Source organism: Oratosquilla oratoria, chromosome 40 (genome assembly GCF_046742065.1).
Source record: "Oratosquilla oratoria isolate Oo_2021 chromosome 40, ASM4674206v1, whole genome shotgun sequence".
Taxonomy (NCBI): domain Eukaryota; kingdom Metazoa; phylum Arthropoda; class Malacostraca; order Stomatopoda; family Squillidae; genus Oratosquilla; species Oratosquilla oratoria.
Genome location: NC_134816.1, coordinates 25,673,781 through 25,686,467, shown reverse-complemented (window position 1 = coordinate 25,686,467; position 12,687 = coordinate 25,673,781). Strand labels below are relative to the sequence as shown.

The following is a 12,687-nucleotide window of genomic DNA, read 5'->3' as shown; positions in this document are numbered from 1 at the left end:
CATTCATCTACACATTCCATCAACATCCTCACCTCTGTAGAGGTGTAACCCCAAGGGGCTGGCATTTGATCTCCAGGTCAGGCCTAAGAGACATATAAATTATCTTGTCCCCCATTTGTATGGGTAAGGAGTGGTTACTCCCATTCTTTTCTTACTCATTCCCTTCCTCCATCTCCTCAGCATCCTCCACATTTTTGTCCTCCTTCTACCAGCTAGTGACATAGAAACAGACTTACACTGGCACTGGAAAATTTTATTTCTCATGAAGAAATACAATTTTCCATATAGATGCATAAATACTTGGAATAGCTTAGGTAATACAGTCCAGTCTGGAATAGTACATGAATTAGAATCTAAATATGATAATTGGAAATCAAGGATGTGGACTTAACCTCTTATATATGATGATGCCTACATAGGCATCATGAGGCACGAGTGGGTATGTGAGGATACTAGTGTTGGCGTCTTGATTATATTTATTTTGTAGTTGTAGTTGAGTGACCCCCATATTTTGTGAACTGGCTTGATCATATTTTCTGTGGTTATTAACATTCAGAGGGAATTACAAAGGATTACAAAGGTGGAGCATGCCGACAGGAGACCTTTTGGTCCATATCTAGGTCGGATGCGGAAAAAAAATCATAATAATAATAAATTAATAAATAAAAACTATAATAATATAAATAACAAAATACATGTACATAAATGCATAGGTATAGTTGAATAATAAACAAACAGGTAAATAGTAAATAATAATAAATTGACATATAACTAATAATAAATGAGAATCAAACAGACAAATGATAACAAAACAAAAACAAATAATATAAAATAGATTATAATCATTACAGCATCTTAAACAAGTAGTACAACTGTAACTTTATATCTTAAGATATGAGTATTATGATGCATCATTGAATCATCATACATCAGGCACCTATTGCTGCCTGTTAGAATTTGACTCATATCGAAGAGATTAAGTTGGAACTGTAAATAGATATAAGGCTATGTATAATAAATTGTAGAGTAGGAGATGGGATCCAGTGAGCTTTGTTCCTTTCCTGCATACTGTACCGCAATTAGATAAATACAACAGACATCAGTCCACTTCTTCCTGAAGATGTCTACAGGAGGGTCCAAGTGTCAAGGGTATTGTAGAATTCCAATCAGTGAAACTCAAGACAATAGTTTTGCTTTATTGTACTTTATTTATTAATTTTTTTAATTCAAGTCTGGAAGATGAGGCTGAATAACATTGTTTAGCAGCAAGTACAGTAGAATAAAGATATTGTTATTTTTAGCACTGGATAGGTTAAGTGAGAAGGGTGTTTTCTCTAGGCAACAACCAGATGAAAGATACTAGTCATCAGTAGTCAGTAGTCATATATATATGATTCACCACAGTCATGGAAGACATGTTGGACTCATGATCCAAGACTGTGGTGAATCATGGACCACATGAATGTTAGTAGTGGAGTCACCAGTTTTATTGTAGGAGTGATCTTTCATTATCACTTGTGTAGCAGAATTAGTGAATTGCTGCTTGCAAAAAGACAAAGTGGAATATCCTCTAATTAGGACTGCATGGCCAAGCAGTCTAGGGAATGACAATAACTAATAAAGTAGCAAGGACCATGTTTTCCAGACCTATAATTTCATGAATTGGCAGTGGTGTGAGTACCATTCAATAAAAAAAGAAAGGGAAGATAGATTTGTCAAATGTCCTAGGTAGAGAGAGTGTTTGTTGTTCATTAGGTAGTTGAGATAATCTAGTTGAAACCTTTCAGGCATTGAGGGCCATTGCCATTATAAAGGAATGTGAGGAGACATCCAGTGAAAAAAAATGTGTCAGAGGATTAGAAAGTAAACTCACCATCCCATTTCCACAAAATGGGAAGTGAGAAGCTTCTAGTAGGGCAAGCCTCGTATTTTTTCGACCCATGTTTGGGTCACCTTCCTGCCTGGCCAGGGCTGTCGGGAACTAACTCAAGAAACACGTAATAGATCCTGGGAAATGAACTCATGACTATCTGCTTATGAGTTCAGCATGGTATCCACTGGGCACGGCCCAATTATGAAGTAATGATGACAAATTTGTTGTCATGTTTAATTATCTGGTTACTTTAAGTTTGGCATGATATGATGTATATGGCTTCGTAATTCTATTCTGTTACTTACAGATAAAGGATAATTGCTTTTAAAAGTAATTGGATATTTATGAATTGGATTTTAACCTTGATTGCAGTAAAAAATTTCAGCTATTAAAATTTTTTATCACATTGATTTTTTGGTGGGGGAAAATAATGTTGGTTTTTAATTGGCTTATTTCAGACAAACCCCACAACCCACTTGTTAATGCTGGGTCAATTGTGATCAATGCTCTCCTAAATTCCCTCATCCATCCTGAAATGTCTTCCTCAGAAAAGTTTGATTTTGTTCAGCAGTACTTCCAGGTAAGTTTCTCCACATGATGCATAATGACATAATGATGTGACAAGTCTTATGATAATGTATTTCAAAATGGTAATATTTGTGGAGTCAGTTTGCCAAGTAAAGGTAGGTTCTTTATAACATTTAATTGGTAACTGTATCATTACTGCACAGCGTATGGCTGGCGAAGACTCAGTGGGTTTCAGCAATGGCACCTTCCTGTCAGAACGTGATCATGCTGACCGCAACTATGCACTTGGCTATTACATGCGTGAGAATCGTTGCTTCCCTGAAAAATGTGACCTGATGTCTTCCTTAGATCTCTACTTTCAGGTAAAGTGAATGGAGTGTTTTTTTTACTGATCAGTCTAGGAATCTTTATCTTTACAAAATACTTTATAATTATATTTCTTTTCCTGAAAGATCAGGTTTCTTTAGGGCCACAGGTTTCAGGCCCAAAGAGCCAGAGCAGTAGGTTGATGAATTAGGTACAGTAGTAAGTGACAGAAAGACTGCATGTCTAAAGGATGTGAAGAAATAGTGTTCCATATAGATGGATAAATGATTTGAATAGTTTACAAGGTAATATAGCCCAAGCCTGAACTATAAATTAATTCAAATCTAGCTACGTACCAAGAGCTTTTTCCTCCTTATAAGGGAGGTAGCCAAGGCAAAGGCTTATACCTACTCCCACCCATTCCACTCCCATCCACCACCCTTTCCCCCCTCTCATCATAGCACCTTATGGATGATGAGTCTTCCCTGTATCCCACCCATTGCCCTGGGTCAGAAGCAATGTAGCAAGACTTAGTACATCCACAGCAAGGCTGCTTCACTTAATTGACACCCCCCCCTCCATCCCTTCATGCAGAAAAAGAGAAGATTGGGAGAAATCCTTTTGGGCTTCTTCAAAATATCATTAACACACAAGCACCCCTTCCTCCCCCCCATCCCCTGCCCCTCCCTACCTTGTATAACAATATCATCTACAGTGGCCGCAAAAAGTTTGGGCGCAAAATTATAGGCGCCCCAACTTTCCCCTAAACTCAAAACATGCGAAAAATACAACTTTCCACCCAAACTTTTCGCTATTTTTCAATGCTAGCGTTTGTACCCGTATTTAGCTGAGACAATACACACTATTTGGCAACTCTGTTTAGGCACACTTGATGTCACATGGAGTCAGATTCTAAACATCTCTCACGGAGAGTAGTCTTTTTTTTGCGGTGGTCTCTGTTTTTGTGCCTTGATATCTCCGTAATGGGAAGTGGTAAAGAGCTGGAAAGAGACACAGTTGTTACAATCATAACCCTCTATAAGGAGGGTTATAAGTGTAAAGATATTGCTAATCGTGTGGGAATTGGAGTGCGTGAAGTGCAAAAGTGGACCAAGAAATTTCGAGACGAAGGAAGTGACATCATTCGTACTCCAAAGCATCGCTCTGGTCGGCCAAGGAAGATATCAAATCGTACTTCTACGGTTCTAACTGCCTCCTACGGTTATTAGGAGGCAGAACTGTAGAAGTACGATTTGATATCTTCCTTGGCCGACCAGAGCGATGCTTTGGAGTACGAATGATGTCACTTCCTTCGTCTCGAAATTTCTTGGTCCACTTTTGCACTTCACGCACTCCAATTCCCACACGAGTAGCAATATCTTTACACTTATAACCCTCCTTATAGAGGGTTATGATTGTAACAACTGTGTCTCTTTCCAGCTCTTTACCACTTCCCATTACGGAGATATCAAGGCACAAAAACAGAGACCACCGCAAAAAAAAGACTACTCTCCGTGAGAGATGTTTAGAATCTGACTCCATGTGACATCGAGTGCGCCTAAACAGAGTTGCCAAATAGTGTGTATTGTCTCAGCTAAATACGGGTACAAACGCTAGCATTGAAAAATAGCGAAAAGTTTGGGTGGAAAGTTGTATTTTTCGCATGTTTTGAGTTTAGGGGAAAGTTGGGGCGCCTACAATTTTGCGCCCAAACTTTTCGCGGCTACTGTATACACAGTCATTCTCCACTCATCCCTGTCTCCTGCCTTCTCATTTCCTTGCTCAACAGACATTCCCCTCTTGGTCAGTGCCCCCTTCACCCCATCCATCCATCTCATCCTTGGTCGTCCCCTCAAGTTCACTCCCTCCATCTCTGGCTTTCACACATGCGACCCCAAATACCTAAAGCTATCCACTTCCTCCAGCCTCTCTCCTTTCAGACTTACTTCCAACTCATTGCATTCCTCTACCCTTGTACATCTCATCACCTTACTTTTACCCACATCAACCTTCATCTTTCTCCGATTGCGTACATTCCCAAACTCTGTCACTAACTCTCTTAATCCCCCCTCTGACCTTGCCACAAGCACAGTGTCATCAGCAAACAGCAACTGGCTCACCTTCCACTTTTCTTTATTTTCTTTAACTATCTCCAATCCCCAGCCCATTTCCATTGTCTTTACCTCCTGCACCACCCTATCCATGTACACATTGAACAACCATGGTGACATGACACATCCCTGACACAGTCCCACCTTTACCTCAGATCACTCACTCTCTCCATTTCCCATTCTACCACAGGCTCACTACTCTCATAAAAACTGTTGACTGCCCTCAACATCTCTCCCCCAATCCCATATATCTACAACACCTCTCACATTGCCTTCCTGTCTACCCTGTCATAAGCCTTTTCCTCATCCTTAAAGGTCCATAAAACATCCCTACCTTTTCCTAAAGCTTTCTCATATATCTACCTTAACACAAAAATCTGATCCACACAACCTCTACCTTTCCTAAACTCACACTGTTCCTCACCAATTACTCCCTCTATTCCTCTCCTAACTCTCTCTGTTAAAACCCTCCCAAAAGCCTTCCCAACCATACTTAAACTGATCCCTCTGAAACTACTACACTCACATTTGTTCCATTTTCCCTTGTAAAGTGGAACTATATATGCACTCCTCCAGTCCTCCAGCACTCTACCCTCCCTTAGACACACATTAAACAATCTCACTAGCCAGTCCACTACTACTGTACCTTCCTTCTTGAGACACTCCGCATGACACCCATCTAACCTTGGTGCCTTACCTGTTCTCATAATTTTCAAAGGTACTTGCACCTCATTTTTTCTTAATTCTCCTCCATTTTCCTCTCCCATCACCATCATTTTCTTAGCACCTCCCACTGCTATCCCTCCCAATCCTCCACATTCAACAGCTCTCTCGAATACTCCACCCATCTTCCCCTTACCACCACCTCTTCCATTAAGATCTGTCTATCTCTGTCTTTTACCTTTTCTTCTCTACTTGACCCACCTCCCCTTCTTCTCTTGATTTCCATCCAAAACATCTTTTTATTGCTTTCAAAATTTTCTGTTATACTCCTCCCCATTTTACATCTGCTCTCCTTTTTGCCTCCTTTATCTTTTATTTACTTCTCTTCTTTTTTCTTTATACCTCTCATATTTTTCTCTCATCTTACTTTGCAACCAGTCCATGAATGCTTGCTTCTCTTCTGCTACCTCCACTTCATCCCACCGCACACTATCCTTCCTCCTATTCCCTCCCATCTTCCTTGTTCCACATACCATCTTTGTACACCTTGTCACTTCCTCCTTGAAACATCCCCATTCCTCTTCCACACCTACTTCTATCCTATCCTTAACCACCTCCCACACTTCACTCAGCTCCTACTTGTACTCCTGTTCCTTTTCCTTCTAATTTAAACAATTTGCTCTATGCACCTCTCTACCTCCTGCCCTTTTCCTCTTTCTTCACGTATCCTCCACTGTCAACTTAGTTTCCACCAAAAAAATTATCTGATATTCTCCCACTCTCTTATTTAAACAATTTGCTCTATGCATCTTTCTACCTCCTGCCCTTTTCCTCTTTCTCCACCTATCCTCCACTGTCAACTTAGTTTCCACCAAAAAAATTATCTGATATTCTCCCATTCTCTCATTTAAACAATTTGCTCTATGCACCTTTCTGCCTTCTGCCCTTTTCCTCTTTCTCCACTTATCCTCCACTGTCAACTTAGTTTCCACCAAAAAAATCATCTGATATTCTCCCACTCTCTTATTTAAACAATTTGCTCTATGCATCTTTCTACCTCCTGCCCTTTTCCTCTTTCTCCACCTATCCTCCACTGTCAACTTAGTTTCCACCAAAAAAATTATCTGATATTCTCCCATTCTCTCATTTAAACAATTTGCTCTATGCGCCTTTCTGCCTTCTGCCCTTTTCCTCTTTCTCCACTTATCCTCCACTGTCAACTTAGTTTCCACCAAAAAAATTATCTGATATTCCCTGACTCTCTCCCCTAAGAACACGGACATCCAAATCTCTTTTTACTCTTTTCCTGGATACCACCCTTCCATCTACCACCCTTCCATCTACCACCCTTTCCCATGTGTATTTATGCTTGACTTTCTCCCTAAACACTGTGTTAGCCATCATCAACTCTCTAAACACATCTCCTCTACTAACTCTGCACTATGATTTCAACCTGACACTTCTCACTTCCCAACAACTCCATCTATTGGTTCATCCCCTACCCTAGCATTGAAATCTCCCTATAATACTACATTGACATTCCTCCCAAAACTTTCTACAAACTCATTTAAATCTGTCCCAAAAGCTTTCCTTTCATTTACACAATCCTAATCACCAGGCTCATATGCGCTTACAAAAACCCCCATCTCCCATCCCAGATTCACCTTTGTCCACATTAACCTTGAAGAAACCTCCTTCCACTTCATTCACCTCCTCCCTAGTAGAGCCACCCCTTCCCTTCCTTGTCCTCTCCCCACTCCTGACACCCTCCCCAGTACTCTCCCAAATTCAAAATCACCCCTCCCCTTCAATTTAGTTTCATTTCATGCCAACACATCCATCTTCATTCACACTGACATTCTGCCTATCTCTTCTCTCTTACTCTCGTCTGTACCACACCCATGCACATTAAAAGACCCAAACCTTAGGATTCTGGTTAGAAAACTCCTCCCAGACCCTCTTATGCCTTGACTTTTCAAAGGAAGTTACCCAGAGAGCAGGATGCTTAGTCCCACACTCTGTCCTGTCTTAGCCGCCTTTAAAACCCGAGTGGGAAGACTCAGTGGCAGTATTCTTTCTTCCCCCTACCACAGGGTAAAGGCAAAAATGGAAATATATACTCAAAGAAGTGGTACAAGACAGTATTAAGAGGGAGTGTGACAGCATAATGGAGTGACAGTTGCAGTTCAATAAAGTAGCATCATTTCTATATGCTTAGAGATATTCTATAACTTATACAAAATGAAGTGAGGCTCTGGTCTGTAGGAGTGCCCCATATAGTCCCTAATGTATCAATTGCATGCTACTGCATAGTTTGTACCTCAATCAAAGATATAGATTAAGTTCAAACTGTACATAAATTTGAAGCTAGGTATGATAATACTGGAGAATAGGAGGTGGGACCCAATGAGCATTGCTCCTTTCCTGTATACTACAATTAGATAAATACAGCTTAACCTCTTAAATATGTTGCCAGATCTCATCACAAGAAAACTGTAAAAACAAGGGATTTTGATTAAGGTTTCTATACTTTTAATGAGCTCCTTACAGTTATTTTGGAAATGTGCTACATAGAAAGGCATTGTTTTGAAAATGTTTGGAGTGGCTCCCAGACAGAAGGGGTTAGGTTACCTCAGTTGCCTTTTTGTCTGGGAACCACATACACTTATTCAGCTATTAATGTTGATATCCATTTTAGGAAAACATTAGGCTAGTCCTACAGCAGTACTGTATGTTGAAATAGAATTAATTTGTACTTTCTACACATAAACTCAACAGTGTATATGCCACATATTTAGAAAGGAAGACACCAACAAACTTTTTTACAAAAAAGCAAATTTGAACTTGGAGGGAATTAGGAGGTGAACTAGCTCTTGTTTGTAGATGACACAGCAGTTGTAGAAAAGTTGTAGGATGGACTGAAGTAGGTAGTGGTTGAGTTTGGGATGGTATGTGAGATGAAGAAGTTATAAGTAAATTTGGGCACATGTAAGGTAATGGGATGTACAAGCAGTGAGAGTGGCAGTGGGTTAGAGGTGAGTTTAAAGGGTGGGACGCTGGAAGAAGTGGAGAGTATTAAGTATTTGGAGTCACATAGTAGTGATGGAGGAATGGAGGTGAAGGTAAATTGTAGAGTTAGGAAAATAAGTAAATGTCTAAAGTGGGGGCATGAGAAATAAATACCTGGGAATGAATGCAAATAGAAGACTGTACAAGGGACTGATTATGCTCATGGCATTGTGTAGAGCACACTTGGAATTTGAAGGACGCAGTAAGGAAGAGCATAAACATGTTTGTGAAGAGGTATTAGAGCATAGCATGGGTTATGAGGATGGATAGAGTGAGAAATGGGGAGATGAGGCAGAGAGCAGATATGAGAAGGGAATTGGTAGATAGGGTTGATCAAAGAATGCTGGGATGGTTTGGGGATACAAAAAAAGAATATGGAAAGCAGAAGTGGATGGAGAAAACTTGAGTGGAAGATCAAGATTGAGGTGGATGGATAAGGTGAAGAGGGCATTGGGTGTAGGAGGAGTGTCTGTTGAGGAAAGAAGGGACAAAGCAAAAGGTAAATGTGAATGGAGTGGTTGTAAATGGTTGTGATTCCCTGAAGTGCTTTCTCCTTGTCTGTGTTGTATACTCCTCATGTGAATGAGACAGTGGGGTCACTGTGTAATTAAGTGGTGTCAAAATGAGACAGTGGGGTCACTATGTAATTAAGTGGTGTCAAAATGAGACAGTGGGGTCACTATGTAATTAAGTGGTGTCAAAAATAGACAGTGGTGTCACTATGTAATTAAGTGGTGTCAAAATCAGACAGTGGGGTCACTATGTAATTAAGTGGTGTCAAAGCAAAGCAGTGAGGCACAGCTCCTCCACAGCAGGACCAGATAGATCTGGTTAAACTTCATTGCCCTGACCCCCCTCCTCATCCAATCAAAATAGATTGTAAAGCAGATTAGAAGAATGTCTCTTTGGATCATGTCATCTCTTCCCTATGCACAAATTTCCCTCCATTCACACCCATCACTTGCATTCTCTTTACTGCTCAATAGACCTTCCAAGTACATGTAAAGCTTCTTTTACCTCATCCATCTGCCTCAGTCTTGGTCTTCCATTCAAGCTAGTTCCATCTATTTCTGCTTTCCACACTATCTTTGTTAAGATAAGATAAGATAAGAGGGAGGGAGGAGGGTGGAGGGGAGTGGAATATATAGGAAATGTAATGGGTGGGAGTGGTTTCTATGCCTTTTTCTTTTTGGCTACCCCCCGTGTAGGGGGAAAAAGCCTTTTGTGTATGTATGTATGTACACTATCTTTGTTAGTCTTTCCTCAGTTCTTCTTATGTACACCAGTATTCTTTTTTCTATCTTATTTAACAGCTACCCTCCCATCTCTGTTCTCTGCTTCACTTACACATTTGTCACTATCATATATCTTCTCTGAGTCTATGAAAGTCCAAAAAACATCCTTATATTTTACTCAGTACTTTTTGCCTACTTACCTTTACACAGAATCTTAATTTGTGCACCCTTGTTCTCTTCTAACCTGCATTCATCTTCCCCAGTTATTTTCTGTTCCCCAGAAAAGATCCTTATGTTTTACTGAATAATTTTTACACATGTGCCTCACTACAAAATCTTGATGTATGAGCCCTCTTCCTCACCTAAATCCACAACACTGTGTAATCAATTAAAGATCATTTGCTTACCTGTTGGTCAACCATCCTGTCCCATATACAATATACTTATGTACATATTTCATTGTAAGCACAGCGTTCTCTTTTATCAGTCCTCTTTCAACACTTACCTCCAACATTTTCCTTACACTTTTGTTCCTTCCTGACACTATACTTTGCTATTATTCCATGCACTGGCCCACTCCTACACTAGCATCTAGATCCTTCAGCACCACTACATTAATTTCCTTTCAAAACTTTCCACACACTGTATTTGTTTAGATTATTCCAAAACATTTCTCTTTCCTCCTCACTTTTTTCACTGCCAGGGCCATATGCACCTACAAATACCCATGCCTCCCAACCTGTTCCTATTTTAGCCCATTATCCTTGATGACACTTTCTTCCGTTCAATCATACACATCTTATCACTCATCAACAGGATAATTCCTTCCCTCCCTCACTGACTCTCTACTCCCAACACCCAATTAACAGGGTTCTGGTTAGAATTCTCCCAGACACTCTTATGCTTTGTTTTCTTGTCGGAAGAGGGTATATAGAGTGAAGATCCTTAGCACCTTTACTCTGTACCATTTAATCATCTAAGACACACATTGGATGGTTTGATGGCATTCTTCTCCTTTCCACCACAGGGGGATCAGAGAGGGAAGTGGTAAAGAATAGGTTCAGCAGGACAGCATAAAGGAGGGATAGCAGTAACACAAAAGCATCTCATCTTTATGTTATGAGTAAAGACTTTAACATAGATGAATGATGTGTGGCTCTGATTCATTTGGGTGCCATGAAAACAGTCCCTAAAGTACTGGCTACATATCACCTCCACTTTTGATATGATTCCTGATTACTCTAGGTAATATTTACTTTAAATATTATGTATTGATTTTCCTGAATAACATGAGTATAATAAGTACATGTTGGTCAGTATGTCATTGTGATAGATTGGATGTCATTGTAGAATAGGTTTGTTTACATCTGGAAGAAACAAGAGATGTTCATCCTAGATCTCTATTTTGATTAGAAGAGTAATCCAAGAGGAGGGTTTACATTCAATTTTCTCAATACATGAGAATGAATGTTGTCATCAGATGATCAAACAGCCTTATCAGAAACAGAATACAAACCAACCCTGTAAACAGACTGCAGGATTGCATGTAGGTTAAAATGCAGTGGGAATATTCTGACCACGGAATGATGCTTCATCAATGTATTGCACTGTAGATGTTTATGAATGGTGGGTGGTACATTTAAGAATGTGGAGGGTGTTTAGGGTTTAAGATTGTATTTGTTGCAAGCACAACATAGACATTAACAGTGCAAATACACTTGTACGTCATATGCACTCTTTTTTTCATTCATAAGGGGCTTTACTTTTAGCCAAATAGTTGTGTATTTTTCCTACAATTCTTTGATCAACCACACCGATCAATTAAATTAAGGTAGGTACATGTTTCAGTCATGGCATGTAAAAACAGTGATACTGTTAATCTGCAGCTAGTTAGTTATTTTTGTGTCTATATACATCTCATGTTGCACAGTATGACTGATATTTTTCTGTATGGATCCTACTTAAGTACCTTGGTCTTCATAATAGTGGAACATGTTTTTACAGTATATGTTTATTGGTTTCTTTCATATAACAAAGTTTTTTTGATATTTTTCTTAGGCATCTTGTGCCTAGAGATTCAACTTGTTTTCATTTGTTTAAAAGGTATAAGACATGTTTCCCCATAAAATCATTTGAATGTGTGTTGATATGTATATTATAAATTGTAGAGGTGCACTCATACTATTGAAGTAAACATGGAGAAATAATTGAGTTACCAATCAATCATTCCATTGCCTCATATCTCTCGTGTATTCACCTTGGTCTTGGTCTTTTTGGATCACGTGTTGGAGTCGTGATCGACAGCTATTTCCCTCCCGGAAGAGAGCTCAGAGCTCGTATGACCGATCTACAGGTAATGCTATGACCTTACACACACACACACCCCCAACTCCCCGCCCATGACAGTCAGAGTAACGACCCGAAGCGCAGCGATACCGAAATAATTTCGGCCTAGGCAGGATTCAAACCAAGTACTGTGGGCATCACCATACTGGCAGTCCAGTACTCTATCAACGACGCCACCGAGTCGTGTGGGAGGAGATCTGTGGTTCCATGGGTCCCTCAAGGCTGCACCTCTTTGTGAATGTGGAGAATTTGTGACATTTCACATCTGGGAAGCTTCTGGGTCCACAGTGGAATTTTTTGGTTCCTCCAGTGGTTCTTAATCTTCTCATGGATAGCAGTGCAGCCTCTTGCAGATACATTAATACTTGCAATAGCATTAATTTAATTGGTAAAGGAAGATCCACATACATCCATATACTGCTGAATACATAGCAAGTCCAATTTCAACATCAGCAATGTGCAGCTTGGAATAAGAAAATTCAAGGAAGAAGAAACTAACTGAGAAGGGGCTTCTCATAAATTATTCTGAACATAATGAATATGAAGATGTACAACC

At 39.8% G+C, this 12,687-nt stretch overlaps 1 protein-coding gene across 7 annotated transcripts in view; it reads left to right on the top strand.

The window, feature by feature from the left end:
- LOC143020695 (glutaminase liver isoform, mitochondrial-like) overlaps window positions 1-12,687 on the top strand; it is a 210,949-nt gene that overhangs the window by 77,280 nt on the left and 120,982 nt on the right. For all 7 annotated transcript variants that reach the window (XM_076177335.1, XM_076177342.1, XM_076177336.1 and 4 more), the window contains 2 exons: window positions 2,332-2,453; window positions 2,605-2,763. In XM_076177335.1, the coding sequence (XP_076033450.1) occupies window positions 2,332-2,453; window positions 2,605-2,763 (281 nt within the window). The remainder of the gene's footprint in view (window positions 1-2,331; window positions 2,454-2,604; window positions 2,764-12,687) is intronic.